Raw genomic sequence first — 17,208 nt, 5'->3', positions numbered from 1 at the left:
CTGAGTAATGCTGGGAGGTGCCTTCAGAACAAACAGTGTGGGTGAGCTCTGCACAGAGGGAATACCTCTGGCTTGACGTTTCAATTACTGAATTATTTAAATGAGCGTCAATTAGGTAGAGTAGACGGACTGCCTTCTGCCAGGGCACTTCCTAGTTATTTGCACAGGCAAGTGTAAAATGCTTCATATCAGATGTGGCGCTTCCTGGCTGGACTGTTGAAAATCAGTCACAGAAGGTGATTATCCTTCCTCGGTGTTCCCTGATGTGTAGTGTATTTATATCTCAGTCTGAGAGATTAGAGGTCCACAGACCCTTGTTTGTGGCCCTAAAAAGGGCTTTGTGATAATTCTCACACTTCCCCACCCCACCAGCCTACCCCAAATAAGATATCCCAGGCCCACACATGTTATGGTTATTCCTAAATTTTAACAAGATGAAAACAGTGAGTCACAGGCATTTGGGGGCCTGTTGTGTTTCTTAGAATTGTGAATATTAAGATCTGAAAATGCTACTACCTTGCTTTTAACCTGCTTTGTTGAATTAGTGATCCTGGCTCAGAAAATCCTTTTGGGGTCTCTTAGGTTGATCTACTCTGTTGGATAAAATTGCCAAAGTGGCGTTTAACTAATGTTTGGGTCTGGTGTAGATGTGTGTGGGGGTGCATGGGGTCATCCTTAGATTGTGAATTTAAGGTCTTTATATTTGGCTGTATTAAAAAAAACCTGATTCACTAAGGGCTCTGCTAATCAGTCATATGGGAATTCACAAATTAAGAAAATTAAATGTTGGTGAAAAGCAAAATAGGAAGCAGAGTTGGTGGAGTTTTTATACTTTCCCATTTGCTAACTACTGAACTGAACTCATGGCCCATATCAGAGACTGAGTTAATTATTACATAGAGTTAAGAGTTGTCTTCCTTCTTTTTTCCTTTTTTCTGATTGTGGCAGGGAAGATCTGAAAACCTTGGTTTTTAACTTAGAGTATGACCCCACAGGATAAGATCCGATTAAAATCTGTACCCAGTTACGCCTGGATGCACGGCAGGGTTGGTTCTAGTGGGCTGAATCTTACTAAAGACGGTATCTACTTGAGGCTACTCACTTCTGGCAGTATTCTCTAGGTCACAATTTAAACATCTGTCAGACCATCCCCATGTCCTTTCAAAAGCCAGAGACCTTGGCAAGGCAGGAGACATCTTGTGCCTGTGCACCTAGAGTTTGGGCTTCGACTTTAAGAACCGAGTTCACTCTGAAGGCACGTTAGAGAAATTATTATTGTCGTTACTTTATTTCTTTTAATTGACTTTTTTTTTCTTATTAGAACCACCAAGTGCAATTAATTCTTTGGTACCCTGAACCATCTGTTTCCATAGAATCGGTGATGAGTGAGCCCTCTATGGCCTGGGGTTGTTGTTTGTTGTTGTTCCTGGCAGACCGTAGGTGTAGCAAGTAAATGATTCATTCTCCTCTATTTATTATCAGTCTGTGGCCAGCTCCTCTCCAGTATTATTTTCATTTTACCCCTTCAGCCCCTCTTCCCCAACCCAGCATCAACAGATACAACCTCTTTAATGTGTTCAGTATGTATTTTTGGATATCCATGACCTTTAAAAATTATTTAGGGTCTTAAAATACACATTTGTGTCTCACATTTACATAAATTACATTACTGAACAGCTTTTCAACATACACTTTTAAATTCTCAGCTATGATCGCAAATCAGTATGACACCACTAACTCTGCCCCTCACCCCGCCCATCCATTTCCCTCCAAAGAGCCATCACCTGTTGGGCAGCATAGTTGGCAACCCTCAGCACAGCTTTGTGCCATCCGAGAGTGGCAAGCATGTCTAGACTCCCTAGAAATATTATCTTTCAACTTGCTTTTGGCAAGAGTAAACTTTTTGCTGGATTATGTCAACAGATATATATGTTTCTCATCCTCATAGAAATAGATTGGTGCTGGAGTTTCTCTTGGATTTCTCTAGGCAAGGAAAAATAAAAGACTACCCTTCGGCTCATTAGCGTTCTTGCTCATTAAAAATGTCTGACGGCTCTTGCTCCTTGGGGGTGAGACTGGTGACATACATACACTGTCAGCGGCTATTTTGGATTTTCTGCTTTCGGGCATGTCTCTGCTCTTAGATGAGCCCCTTGTGGTTTTCAAAAGACCTAGCAAGTCAATTATAAATAGAAAGCTTGTGTCTGTGTGTCTGTATGCGCTTACTCTGTGGGACGAGGCACCCACATTACAGTGGGCAGTGAACTATTTTTCACTGCTTTGAAGAGGGAAGAAGAAAGATGAAGAATGCTTTTCTCTTTTTGAGATAACCCACACCTCCACACATACCCACACAAATCTGTGTAAATGAACTTGACATTTTCAAAGACCTTACCTTAAGGTCTCCTCTTGAAAGCACAGCCATCCGACCTGTTATTTTAAGAAGGAAGCCGTTCTCTCACTGACCTGCTGCCACAGAGGGTTCAGGGACTTGAAGGCAGGCTGTGTGTGCTGCAGACCTTCAGGGGGTCGTGAAAGGCGCCACCCCTTTATATGAACAGTGCTTTGGTCAAAGTGGCCTCAGCAGACTAATCAGGGGCCTCCAGGAATTGGCTGTTTATAGTCTGTCTTCACTTTCCTTATCCACTAGTGGAAACTGTTGGTACCAACCAGTCTGAACTAATTATTCTAACACAGGAAAGAAAAGAGTGATTTGAAAGATGAAACTGCAAATGAGTGTTTTCAGAAAGAGACAATTAGGAGGTCTGGTGAGGTATGCTTCTCTGATGATCTGTCTTGTGCCTTGGACCAACCTGTGTAGGCTTTTCCTTTAGTCCCACTTGTTACTTTACTGTTCAAACACTGTTCGATTCCCTTTGTCTTTTTGTGCCTCCATCCTCAATAATTAGTGCCCCCCGCTTTTTTTCCCTGCCAGTTGAAAATGTTTTAGCAGTGATGAATTCCCATAGTAATTAATGTAAAAACTCAAGTGTTCTCCTACGGAAAAATTAATCTAGACATCTAAGCGAAACTATCGATAATATGGATATGTAATTATAGACCGTGCACCTTTGTGAACTCTTACTGTTCTGTTGTGTTTCTGAAGCAGACAGGTGATGGCAGGAACATCAGCTGCCCTTGTGTGAGTAGTCGACAGGGTTTCCTATGCAGCTAGTGGGAGCTGGTATTAGCAGATGCTATGTATCTAGGAGCCTCTTCTACAAAAAATAAAAGCAATGAGCATTATGCTCTGGTAAAAACATTCTGATTCAAGAACTGGGATATGAGAGCCCACCAAACCAAAGATACCTTGAAAGCCACAATGGGAGAAGTCCATTTTCAGAAGCCTGTAACAGATGATAAGAACTAGTAGATGATAACTACTAGGTTCTTCAGCCTAGTAGGATGTAAAAGCGCACCCAGCTTGTAGAAACACATTCATACCTTGAGAGGTGATTATTATTTGGTGGTTGGTCAGATGAGAGATGTAAGATCATGACCAGTGGTGATGCTTCACCTGACTTTCTTCTGTTCAGTTAATGCGTTTGCATTGGTCTTGGAGAGACTGTGTGATTCCCCCAATGGGGTTACAACCCACACGGTGATTTTTGTCTTCCTTTCTCTCCCCACTCTGCAGACGAGAAGCCCAAGGTAAACCCCAGACTTTACATGTGTGTGTGTGAAGGCCTCTCCTGTGGGAACGAGGACCACTGTGAAGGCCAGCAGTGCTTTTCCTCGCTGAGCATAAATGATGGCTTCCACGTCTACCAGAAAGGCTGCTTCCAGGTCTACGAGCAGGGGAAGATGACCTGTAAGACCCCGCCGTCACCTGGCCAGGCTGTGGAGTGCTGCCAAGGGGACTGGTGTAACAGGAACATCACGGCCCAGCTGCCTACTAAAGGTTCCCATGGACTTTTCTATTTCTAGATCAAGGGTTTTAGTTAGTCTTATCCTGGTTCTTTGTGGGTTAAAGATGTGAGTAGCCACAAGACTTTCCTTCTAGTCTTTGAACAATGGGTGACAAGGAAGTTAGGTCCAGTGAGGAAGAGAAAGGCATGGCCTTTTGGAATCTATAAGGAGGATGGATGTTTTGGGGAAAGGGAGCAAAGTGATATCTACTCTGGGGACGATTTGGCAGACCAGATGTCTCTTGGTGTCATGAGAAGGTGAATAGCTCCTGATACCTTTTTCTGAAAGGAGCTATGAGATCATAATTTCTAAAACAGTTGTGCTTATTAGGTACTTGTCTCTATGTTGAGTATGTAGGGAGGAAAATGGAACATAAGGCTCTGGCATCTGAGAGGAATACCTTTCCTTCTTTAAGAGGAAGGAGACAAAGCCATTCTCCTGTATCGGATGCCCACTGATCTATCACTGCAACTTGAAGCTGGGTGAGGTTTCACCTCAACCTTATAGTTTATGTGGAATCTTCTCCATATTATAGTCAATATGGACTTCAATCCTCTTCTGAAACTGTTTCCCCATAAACTGAGCCCTACACTGCATCTCAAAGTCCCTACAAATATTAATGTACCTTAGTCTGTAGATTCAGCCCAAGCCAAATTTACTGTCTTAATATATACTACATTTTTAATAGGTGTCCTTAATCTTTCACTCACACAAAAAAGAAACAAACTGTAGGAGAGGTTATGAGAAGTATCCAAGGCCAGAAATGATAACTAGCAAGAGAGAGAGACAGAAAAATGAAACAAAACAAAACAAAACACTGATACAAGATCATGTTGTATAATTAATAATTTTTAAAGTTATGGTGAGGACCTTAAGGTCTATAGAAAAGGTTAAAGTCTGGTAAGCAAATAGGATTGAATAATAAAAGAGATTTTGTATTAAATGGTTAAAACTAAAAAGGGTACTTGATGGAATAAAGTTTTAAACCTTGTGAGTTAAACTGTGATTAATAGAGTGGACAGACCATGAAAAATGTCTGCAGTCACATAAAAATCATGTCTACAGTATGAAAAGTTTCTCATCTGCAGAAGACTCTGCCAGATTAGACTTGTAATACAAAATTTATTTACTTAAGGAATTTCTAATTTAGTTAGGGAGGCATGATATTTATAATTTAATGTTGTACGTAATTAGTTTTATACTTTATTTTACAAATGACATGTACCATGGAGTATTATGTGACAAGTTATTGATTAATTTGGATTTGGAAAGTTTAGAGAAATTTATAAAGGAAATTCAGCTTGAGATTGAATGACTGAAGGGGCCAGGACATGGAAAGAGTAAGACCTTCGTGGGGAAGAACAGGGCTTGGTTGTATAATGTCTTAGGAAGGGGGTCTGAAATCACAGGTGATAATTGCTTTGGGATCTTTTAATTATGACCTTCACTATCCAACTAAGAAACTTTAACTCACTACACAAGATGAAAGCCTCTGTGACATGTGAGTGTTCAGGTGAATGAATGCATAAATGTTTGAATGGGTGATGTGATAATGTCTGAGCCAGAGAGTCAATGTGTGATTAGGTGAGTGAGTGAATTAGAAATCAGAGTGAATGTTTTAAGTGAGTGAATTAATGTTGAATAAGTGAGTTAAAGAAAGTTGAATGAATAGGTTCCTAGGCATAAATCATGATGCAAAAATAGCAATGAGAATACAGCAATAGATATCCAAGAGAAGGCCACAGATTGGATAATTTGGTCTTAACTCAGATAGCACTTTCTCATAGGAATACTGCAGCATAATATCTGTAAGGGCTTGATGATAAAACATCCTTACAGATCAAATCTTCAGTTAATAAGGATAGTATCAGATTTGTATAGTACTTTATATTTTAAAAACACTTTTCACACAGATGCGTTAAGTTGGTTCTCAGTGGAGTTTTTTCAAAATCCTATTGTGTCTAAATGAATAATGGTTAAATGACTGGGCTGTTGGCCAGGTGTTATGAAGTATTTTAGTTTTAGCACTTTGCAACTTATAAAAACTATGTGGTCAGGGTCAGGAGCTACTTTTTAGGTATTGGTTATACTAAATATTAACAACAATGATCCTATAGCCAATTACCCTTCTCTCCCCCATCTCCAGGGAAATCTTTTCCTGGAACACAGAATTTCCACTTGGAGGTTGGCCTCATCATTTTGTCTGTAGTGTTCGCAGTATGCCTTCTAGCCTGCCTATTGGGAGTTGCTCTCCGAAAATTTAAAAGGCGCAATCAAGAACGCCTCAACCCCAGAGATGTGGAATATGGCACCATTGAAGGGCTCATCACCACCAACGTTGGAGACAGCACTTTAGCAGTGAGTTTGGGCTCCAGGGGACCCCTCGTGTGACAGAGATGGCTGAAGATGCTTGTTAATTTCAAGTATGAAATGCTAAGCAGTTCCTGATGACTGGACCATGTCCACACATACTACTGGTGTCTCATGTTCTAAGCAAGCATATGCTGGCATGCTTATGTGAGTTTAGTCTCCTCTACATGAGAACATTTATTTTAGACAGACCTTTACATTAAATGAGTGAGTGGATTTATTTTAGTTGACTCTTGGTAGTTATTTTTCTTTTGGGAGTGAAGGGACAGGGACAGACAATGGTCACCTGTAATTTTGATGGTGGGAGGGCAGGGTTGGAGTTTACAGTACTCAGTTACTCTATTTTTAGCAATAATAGTGCTTTTAGCAAAAAAAGGCCTAATATTAAAAATCACTTTCCTGTCTAGATTATTTTAACACCCTGTAATTTAAGACTTTAAAACCTGACATCCAAAAAAGCAGCCATTACATTTTCTGTGCTCCTGTGCTGCCCCCTTGTGGAGGGCACTCATTCGGTTAAACCAGTGCTGTCCAATGGAAATATGTGCGGCACGTGTAATTTAAATTTTTCTAGTTGTTGTAGCTGTTCAGTTGCTAAGTTCTGTGTCTGACTCGTTGCGACCCCATGGACTGCAGCACGCCAGGCTTCCCTGTCCTTCACCATCTCCCGGAGTTTGCTCAAACTCCTGTCCATTGAGTTGGTGATGCCATCCAACCATCTCATCCTCTGTTGCCCTCTTCTCCTCCTGCCCTCAATCTTTTCCACCATCAGGGTTTTTTCCAATGAATCGGCTCTTGGCCTCAGGTGGCCAGAGTACTGGAGATTCAGCTTCAGCATTGGTCCTTCCAATGAATAGTCAGGGTTGACTTCCTTCAGGATGGGCTGGTTTGATCTCTTTGCTGTCTTTAAAAAAGTTAAAACAAAACAAAAAAACAAACAACCCACAGATGGTATTAATTTTAAGAATATATTTAACAAAACATAGTTAACATAATAATTATCATTTCAGTATATAATCATAAAGAATTATTAATGAGATACTTTGCATCCTTTTTTAAAAAAAGCTTTCAAAATCTGTTGTGTATTTGACACGTACGTACAGCACACACTGTTCAGATCAGCCGCATTTCTCTGGCTCACCATCAGCCTGTGGCTTACACAGAGTTAGAAGCCATTGTATTTGTATGTTTTGAAGTTACTCTTTTTGCATAGTTTAAAATGATGAAATCACATTAAAAAGCGACTGTCTTTTTTCACTTTTTGAAATTGTTTGTCAAGTGTTAATTTTAAAGCACCTTTAAGCTTTAAGTGAGAAAGAGAACCACATGCTATGAATAGGTTACGTCAAGTGCTGAAGGGAAAAGTAATAACATTCTACAGGGGTATTATGCTGAGTCAGATGGTCCCTTTAAGAAAGGCAAAGATCTGTGAATGTTAGAAAGATGTTAAAAGTCATGCCGATACCAAATCGATGCTCTCCTTGTCACTGACTGATGAATTGAAAGATGGTCAGGGTGGCAGCATTTAATGTGATTCAATGTTATTTCTGCCATGACTATGCATTGCCTAAAACTGTCTTGAATTAAGTCTTGATCTGCTAGATAATAAACCTAAAAGTGACTGCAAATTCTGCAGTGAAGTGTTTTTGCTGGAGAAGACTTGTTCTCCCCAGTCTTGGGAGCTCAGGTGCTACACCTGGACGACTGCCCTTAGCCAGCTGTGCAGACATTTGATGGTGGCTGATACAGGCTGGGAACTAGCCTATCCTACTGCCTTCTCCATCGCTGAACCACAGTCAAGTTTTGTATGAAAAAAAGGGGGAGGGAACCTTGTTTAGCTTTCTTCCCCCTATGTATTTAAATTCTGCTACATCAAACTGGGAAGAGAGGGGATAAGGACATTTCATTCAGAAAGTAGAAAGCCAGTTTTTTCTTTAGAAGTGTACTTAGAAGTTTATTTTGCATTTTAAGGCAAACTAAATGAGTTATTAGCAAGGAAGATGCAAGGTTGAATCCTGACAAAACTTTAGCAAAAAGTATGAGATCGAGTAGTCAGAATTTTGTTTCTTAGAATTGCTAATGTAACTAATCACATTGGGCACTGCTGGGAACCTCTAGTCTAAATTACTATCTAAGTGGCTTCTATAATTCTGAAAGCAGAATGGTAGCATATGCTAAGATAGTCTTCTCCACTCAGCTATGTTAAAGGACAGTATATCACGATATGACATAGTAAACAACACTGTTTAAAACAAGTCATCATTATTGGTTTACAGACATGCTTATTTAAGTGATATTCTCATTTACATGACTCAGCAATGTCTATCTTACTAAACAGCTCCCCTGCACTGAAAAAGAAGCCTTGGCATCCAAGAGTTAAAGTAATGTTTGTCACCCCCCCCCCCCCCCGTCCTGAAGTCTATGAACTAGGTTTAGAACCAGGACTGCACATTATTTTTAAAAAATACAGTTTAATTTTCAAAATTATTCTCTCAAAAAAATGGATGAATAAAGAGAAAAGTGAACAGCAAAAGAGATAGTTAGGGAGATGTGAAACTACTTCATCTATATTCAATTTCTTGCTGATTATCTATTTTATGGCTTTTAAGAATTCTAAATTTCTTTCTTTGGATGTTCAGATTTTGGTAATTTTGCTGATCAACAGTATTTCAGAGTGGTGCTCAGAGTAAGTAAAAGATGATGAAATTTGAACAAAGAAATGTATTCCTTCAACAGGCCAGCTACAATGTTTGGGAAAGGAGGAGCTTTGGGGAGTGTCAGCTCAACATTGCTGTAACATTACCACAATCACCATAGGCGCAGTATTGTTTATGATAGAAAATCCATTCCTGATTCAAAAGGCATCTGCTTCTTGGCTTGCACTGAGAGTAAGAATGGAAAATTTATGAATGAACTAATTGGGAATCTTTTTTGCAGTGTGTTCATTTTTAGAAGTAGATTGAAGGGAAGGGAAGTGAAAGCCGCTCAGTTGTGTCTGATTCTTTGCGACCCCATGGACTACAAAGCCCATGGAATTCTCCAGGACAGAATACTGGGCTGGGTAGCCTTTCCCTTCTCCAGGGGATCCTCCCAACCCAGGGATTGAACCTAGGGTCTCCCACTTTGTGGGCAGATTCTTTATCAGATGAGCCACAAGGGAAGCCCAGAAGTAGATTTGGGGTATAGTTGTATGTTTTAATGGAAGTTATATTTCTTTCTCTCTCTGCTTTGTGGGTAATTGACTTCAGGAATGACATACAGTATATGAAATCATGTGTGAGAAACTTTTGAAAATTGTAAAGCACTATAGAATTTACAGAATCTTTCCTCATTTAAAAATTTTAAGAGTAGACAACTATTTTTTAAAAAAGGAAATGACATAGAGGTATTAATTTCGTGACTCTTGTTCCTTGCCTACCTTAAAGGTAACCTGCATCCTGGTCACTCTCTGCTCAAGTGGACCAGTTTGAGGATGCCCACGGCCACTGCATTAGAGTTGTTTGTTCCCCATTAACTTGTTTGTTCCTTACTAGAGTTCCTTAGCTGGCATGTCAATTAACGTACATCCCTTGATAGATACCATGAGCAGGGCAGAATAGGGTCAACTGTGCTCAGCTTTTGGACTCCAAAGCCTTTTATTTTTGCTCCACTTTCTGTCTGGTGCTTTCCTTTGGGCTCAGCCCTGTATTTTGGGCTTTTTAATTTACATCTTTGACTTGGTCCACTCATTTTCTTTCTTCAGCTATTTTATTCTAAAACTCTGGATACAAGAAAGGACTACTCAGGAAGATCCCTCAGGGAAACCGATCCCATATTAGGGAAGGGGCTAGCTTCAGGTTTTCCTAAGGAATAAGATCAGTCCTTCATCCAGTGGGGCTTTCCATGCACCCGGATGGGCCACGTTTCCAGGATCGTAGCCTCTATGCAAGTTACACCCAGATGCATGCTCTGACCTGGAAGCGGTTCCTCAATCCTTTCTCTTTCTCCTTGTTTTTTTTTTCTCCTTGTTTTGAACTACAGGATTTATTGGATCATTCGTGTACATCGGGAAGCGGCTCTGGTCTTCCTTTTCTGGTACAGAGGACAGTGGCCCGTCAGATTACACTGCTGGAGTGTGTTGGTAATTCTCTTTTCCCTTTCTTTGTGGGGTCTGTGCAGTGTTCACTGTGGTTCTAGAAGTATATGGACCTTGGAAAATCTGCTTCTTGTCTCTTGCTTGTTAAATGTAAGGTGTGAGATAGCCCTGTGGAGTAGCTATGCTTCTAATCTGTGACTTGTGTTGGAGCACTTGAACTTGGTAAAGTTCTTTTCAAAGGAGTCTGCCACTAGTTAGTATAGAAAATACCTAGTCAAAGGCTTTCAGTTTTAAGTAAACCCTTCACGATATTGGGACTGCTTGAAAATGAACTAATACGCCTGCTCCTGACCAAAGATAGGCATTGGTGAATCCGAGGTAAGTTGGTTTTTGGACAATAATCTTGACTATTGTAATTTTTTACTTTCTCATTCTTCCCCCTTAAAAAAAAAATGAAATAAACTTGCCAAAGCTACCCTTATAGCTCCTTTATTTAAAGGAGCTATGTACATTTCTCTATGGCCTCTCACATTTTTTTTTCCTGTATCAGAATATATTTGTGTAGAGATGTAATCATAGTGTGTATGTAATGTGTCCCTGTTTTCAGTTTTAAGCTCATACACATTTTCATACGTTTGTACACATCACAGGTATCTGAGTGGTTGTGTAATTGTCTATTGAGTAATAACTTTAACAATACTTGAAAAAAAATTGGCACACATTGCTTCTTTTGAGTGAGTAGCGTAAACTTCCAGGAATTGGGGTTCCTGGGTCAAATTTTTTAACTTTTTATGGCTTGTCTTTATATATTGCTGAATTGTCCTCTTGGAATATGGTGCAGTATGCTTTTTTTTTTTTTTTGAAAGTCCTGATTTTTGGGTATTTGCAAGTCACATGACAGTTTTCAGTAATTTCTCCTTTAGATGGCATACAGGGATGGCCACAGTAGCAGTAATGGATTAGAACCATCTCCACACTCTCCTCCTAGTTCTCCCAGTTTGAGAGGCGTGAGCTGGCTTTGCAGCTCTCGTCATCTCATTTTTTTGTCTTTGGGAGGTGACTGGCCATCATAGGCTGCTTCACTGTTGGTTGCTGCTACCCTCCAGCTTTTCTTTCTGTTTTCATGGGAGCCAGGACATCCCCAAATACAGCAGTGGAAGGCAGGTGGGCAGAGGTGGTAAAAACAGTGACCGCCGCCTGCAGGTACACCGGCTACTGGCAGGAGCCTGTGGCCTCTTCTCTAGGTCTGCAGCTACTGTGAGTGTTTCTGAACTCCCACTTCATGCTTCTCCTCCACGGTGGACTGTGAGTAGGGAAAATATTAATAAAAGTGGAAAAGCTCCCAACATGCTCACTGCTTACAACCAAGGTAGTTTTCTTATACCAGCTAACATCCTATTTGATCATGAACAAGGGTGACTGGATTGGGATCAGAGGGCAGTGAAGGGGGACATTACCCCCCACCCTGTTGTCCCGTGGTAACTCACCATTCATGCAACAGCAGCCCTCAGGGGTGGACCCCAGAGTCCAGAGGACAAAATAATATTGCATCTTTAAAAATGCATACTGCTTGTGGTTGTATAGATATTCTTCAGCATTTTTTAAAATAGTTCAAGTTCATCATTTTACTGCCTTAATGCTAAAGAGCCATGCATTTCAGTAGCTTCCAGTGTTCATGTAGTACAGCCTTGGATAAAAATATATGTTATGAACTGTTTGGATAGTATCTTACAATTTTTGGCTCAAAAATATAGGGAATTGGACTAGATCAGTTGCTCCAGGTGGGATCAGTGCACCTCTGAATTTCAGGTGTTAAAGCGTCCTCTTTTGCATCTCCACGGCCAGGACTGAGGCAGCTCTGCTTCTCTTTTCAGGAACTTATGCATAGGCTGCATCTGCAAAAAGCATTTGACAACTTAAAAGCCTTTGAAAAGCACTGAAGTAGGTTTCTGTTTCAGTTCTGTCTACTTACGCTGACATCTGTCTCTGTTTCCTTTGTAAAAAGGATTTGAGGCAACTATATAGTAATGTCCACAATGCTCTGGGGTATTTTTCTCTCCTTCCTAATGAGAATATGAGGACAAAGGGCTGATAAAGATACAGAATGGAACCAAAGGCAGGAGAAGATTAGTGTTCCATTTTGTAGCAGTCCATGCTATAGATCTTAGCACTGGTCTTCATCTTAAACTACAAATGCTGGACAATTGCCATGACTTTATTCAAATTAATCCTGCACCCAATACGATTTTTGTGACTTGACAGTGGCCCACAGAGACCCTTCCTGGGCTCATTTAATGCCCTTTGGATTAGTCATTGGTATTTAGTAGGGAGACACTGCTTATCATAAGGGAATCTAGATTGAACAGTTTTGATTATGCTTCAGGACATAATCTTCTGGACAGACACGCTTTCCTTCTCCATGTTTGGGTTCTCGGCGGCTTAGTTTTCCAGCAAAGAGCTGTATTCCTGCATATGCATATATTCCTGTATGTGGTCATTTCCATCTGAGATTACCATCAGCCACCAGCCTTGGCGGAAGGCCCCACTGCTGTGCAAGTCGGATCTCCTGCTGTGCTGTGTTCTAGGTTACGCATCTGTCTTCACCTTTGATTATACCCTGTGATGATCCCCATTGTCTCATGGTAATTCCCTCCTCCACCTAACCTCCCTGATCACCTACCTGTAATTAAGGAGAAGCGTGGAAGCAGGGGCATGTCGTTAAGCCACCCCTTGTGCCGGGACTGTACTCCATGGATCAGATCACAGCTGGTCACCGTGCTTTGAAAATGTCTTCTCCAAGTGGCCTTTCCAGTGTCGCCCACTTGTGGCATCACAGGGAGTCTCACAAGGGAACACCTATAACCAGTGTCAGAAATCGGGACTGTTCTGGGATTACATGTTTAAGACTTTGCAGATCCTCTTTGGAAATATATCCTCTGCCAAGAAATCCTTTACGGATGGCAGTGGCTGCCCGTCTATTTCCTATACCAGGATTGTTCTGTTTGTGTGTACATGTGTGTTAATCCTTCAGAGCACACATCTCAAACTTCATATTCTCCTTTGTGAAAAATATAAAGGCCTATGTAAATTCACCAATTTGGACTCTTAGAAAATGCCTCTGTTGATCCGTCATGACGGGGAGGAATCACATAAGCTATTCAATTTAGCCACATACATGTTTCTTGGATTTCATCAACACCGAAGTCTAATAATCTATACCATTTTCTGTCTTACTAATTTTCATGTGCTTTTACAAACCATATGCGTTTCATACCTTTTAAGAGAGGGATGTAAGTGTAAACTCTGTAACTAGCAGCTCATTGTATGAATGCAGGTTCTGAGAGTGTTTAATGTGATGTCACAATAGGGTGGCTGGGAGGGGCGGTTTCCACCTTGATTTTGGATGTCTTTACAAGCAAGAGGTAGTGGTATTTATCAGGTTGGTCATAACATGTTACAGAAAAACCCGGATGAACTTTTTAGCCAACCCAGTATATTCCCTAGTGGTATTTTTCCAAGGGGAGGGGTTGAGAGTTGCGGGCACAGTGTTAATTGGTGAGCTGTCCTGTCCTCCTCCCAGCGTCACCTCTGTGCTGTTTTCCACAGGGAAGGGCAGGTATGGTGAGGTGTGGAGGGGCAGTTGGCAAGGGGAAAACGTCGCTGTGAAGATCTTTTCCTCCCGGGATGAGAAGTCGTGGTTTAGGGAAACAGAATTGTACAACACTGTGATGCTGAGGCATGAAAATATCTTAGGTAAGTACACAATCCCCTCATCAATTTTTTTCTAGAAATAAATAATTGCCTGCCTTTGCCCTTTCTGATTGGGTGTGTGTGAATATGCAAGTCTCTCCTGAATGGTGACATAGGGACCGTCAGCATTTATATACACTGTTGAATTTTCTTTTCACACCAATCTCTTGTTTAAATCTGCAGAGGAGCTAAGTTTGAAGATTCTCTGGATGATGAAAAGGAGATTGTTACTGCTAAGTCTTCCTCTGCAGGTTGTTATTTAAATAACAAAAATTTGCCCCATATTGTTCACTTCAAGGCTTCCTCCGTAGTTCTGCTTACCCCACCCTTTTTGAATATTTATTACTTGAATCAAGCTAAGAAAGATCTTTGGACGATTTCCTAGAGATTCATAGCTCCCAGGGACATCATAATTAAATGCACATTCCTTCAAACAAGGCATTGCTTTTTAAAGCCCAGATTTAGAGAGGGATTTAGCATACATTTTAATTTGGAAACTAAAGCTTGGAAACATTTGTGAAATATGTGAAGAGCTGATTGAAATACTGCTATGGAAGTATAAAGGGTTAGAATATTTCTTTAGTCCGTCGACTTCTTTTTGAAAAGTTTCTCTAAATGTGTTTATACTAATACCTGTGCGAGGAATGCTGCCTGGAGTGCTTCTTTAAGAGTGGATGTAAAGCTTCTATAGAATTTGACTCTTTATTATAGGATAGTGTTGGCTACGTCATGGCTATTGGATTGGGTTTGGCTTATAGGAAGATTGTTGCCAGAATTCATTTCTATTCCAGTACTGCCAGTGTAGTATTTGCCAGTATATTAATGAAGCCTGAGTCAAGTTGTCTGCAAATCATGGTATGAAAGTTGTTCAAAGCTTGACTCTTAACAGTTTGATGGTATGTTTCATGTCAGAACGGTCTCAGTTTCTGGTGTCCTTCCCTCCCCTTCCCCTCCCCGCTGGGCCCCGGGCATCACCTAGTTCTCCTCACTGGTGTCAGTGCTGTTGGTCTTGCCTTTCCAGTCCATCTTGTGATACTAAGTTATCTTCCATTGGGGAGCTGAGACGCTTTTGCTCAAAATGTCTTTGACTCTCATACTGCTTGCAGCATGTGTGATGTCTGAGCCCGGCATTCCAGGTGCTCTATTTTGAGGTCTCAAGGAGTCTCTGCTGCTTCCTCTATACACGTGCCCACATGCAGCCACTTCCGATATTTGTTGCTCCTCAGTATTGTCCATGCCTTCATCATGTGGTCCTGCTCACCCACTATCCGCATACCCCCGCTCCAGCCACCCTTTCTTGCATCAAAACTTCTCAGTTCCCTTCCAGACTCTCCCAGGGGGTCTACCTGTACCCTTCTGCCCTCCGGTACTTCGTACCTGCACTATATGACTCTTGTCATACACTGCCTTATGTTGTAGTTTGTGTGTGTAACAGCAGTGGTGATCAGTTACCATGCAGTCAGCACTGCTGCCTGTCATGTCCATTTTCTCATTATCTTCACCGTGATTGTAGAAGGGTAGATACTCCTGTTTTCCTGGTTGCAACTGATAAGGTTTTTGTTTTCACACCCAGTCCTGGGGACAGTTCCCTGCACGGGGTAGGTGCTCAGTAGATATTGATTAAATTGGATTTAATCGCTCAGGAAATTTGAAAGTCACCTTTGCAATACAATTCATGGGAGAGAAGTTAGGGTCCCTCAGTGTGATCACAGAAGGCAAACCACTGTCCACTTCTTGTTAAGTAATGATCCTCGGAAATTCTGAATCCATGAGATCTTGTACCCTCATCACAATTACAGCTATGTGGATTAATTTTACTGTGTAGTCAGTCCCTTTAGTTGAGAAGGTGCATAGAACATGTACCACCTTTTTCAGTTTAACTTCTTCTTTAGCAGCTTTTTGGATGGAGAGGCTTGGAGGTTTTCTGTATCATTTTCTTTTCTATCAGAAGAGCATATTGTCTTGAATATGAGATCATGATTTCCCCCACCCCTGAGTACTGCCAACTCTAGCCCCCAAGAAATACATAATTATACACACACATACACAGTTCTGGGCCTTAACTGGTTATCTCCCTAAAACAATCAACACTTTCTTCTGCTTTGTCTGGTGTAGAAGTCAGCAGGTAAGTGAATGATGGGAGGCTGTGTTACGGTGTTTGGAACAGTGTCTGGGAGTTTGGGAGGCTGGTTTCTACTCTCACATAATTAGAGGCCCACAATGTGATTCTGGGCCAGAGTTGTATGTTTCTGAGCATCCTTTTCCTTATCACTAAAACCAGGGAGATTGAGTTAATGTGAGAATTTCGGTCCAAAAACTTTTTTTTTTGCCAAGCTACACAGCTTTTGGGATGTTCACCAACCAGGGATTGAACCCTGTGTGGTAGGTGAAAACACTGTGTCCTAATAAACCACTGGATCACCAGGGGATTCCTGTCATCTTCCACTCTTTTTTTTTAAATTATGGTACACATGATATCACTTCCTTGTGAAATCTAAAATATGACATGAGCTTATCTATAAAACACAAACAGACTCACAGATGTAGAGAACAGACTGTGGCTGTGGGGGGTGGAGGATGGTGGAGGGGGAAGTATTGGGAGTTTGGGACTAGCAGATGCAAACTTATATAGAATGGGTAAACAACAAGGTCCTACTCTATGGCATAGGGAACTATATTCAGTATCCTGTGATAAACAGTGATGGAGAAGAATATGAAAAAGAATGTGTGTATATATATGTATAACTGAATCACTGTGTTGTATAGCAGAAATTAACATGACATTGTACATCAACTATCCTTCAGTAAAATAAATTTTTAAAAGATTATAGCACCAAAAAATTATGGTACAGTATCTATTAAGTTGACCATTTTAATCATGTGAGATTTAAATACATTCATATTGTGCAGCCATTACACTCTCCATCTGTAGAAGTGTCTCATACTCTTAAAAGGTATTGATTCACCATTTAATGTCAGAATTTTTTGAGATCAATTGGAAGGAAACTCCGTAAAAGATACTAAATTACAAAATTTGGGGTTGTAATTGAACCCTGAGCTATTTTGAGCTATGAGTAACCAACTACACTTGAACACTTACTGTG

At 40.8% G+C, this 17,208-nt stretch overlaps 1 protein-coding gene across 2 annotated transcripts in view; it reads left to right on the top strand.

The window, feature by feature from the left end:
- ACVR1 (activin A receptor type 1) overlaps positions 1-17,208 on the top strand; it is a 127,286-nt gene that overhangs the window by 89,369 nt on the left and 20,709 nt on the right. For both annotated transcript variants that reach the window (XM_043488353.1, XM_043488352.1), the window contains exons 3-6: positions 3,638-3,901; positions 6,056-6,267; positions 10,300-10,399; positions 13,961-14,107. In XM_043488353.1, the coding sequence (XP_043344288.1) occupies positions 3,638-3,901; positions 6,056-6,267; positions 10,300-10,399; positions 13,961-14,107 (723 nt within the window). The remainder of the gene's footprint in view (positions 1-3,637; positions 3,902-6,055; positions 6,268-10,299; positions 10,400-13,960; positions 14,108-17,208) is intronic.

This window comes from Cervus canadensis, chromosome 15 (genome assembly GCF_019320065.1).
Source record: "Cervus canadensis isolate Bull #8, Minnesota chromosome 15, ASM1932006v1, whole genome shotgun sequence".
Lineage (NCBI taxonomy): Eukaryota > Metazoa > Chordata > Mammalia > Artiodactyla > Cervidae > Cervus > Cervus canadensis.
The sequence above is the reverse complement of the archived record's forward strand: the minus strand, read 5'-3'. Positions and strand labels throughout refer to the sequence as shown.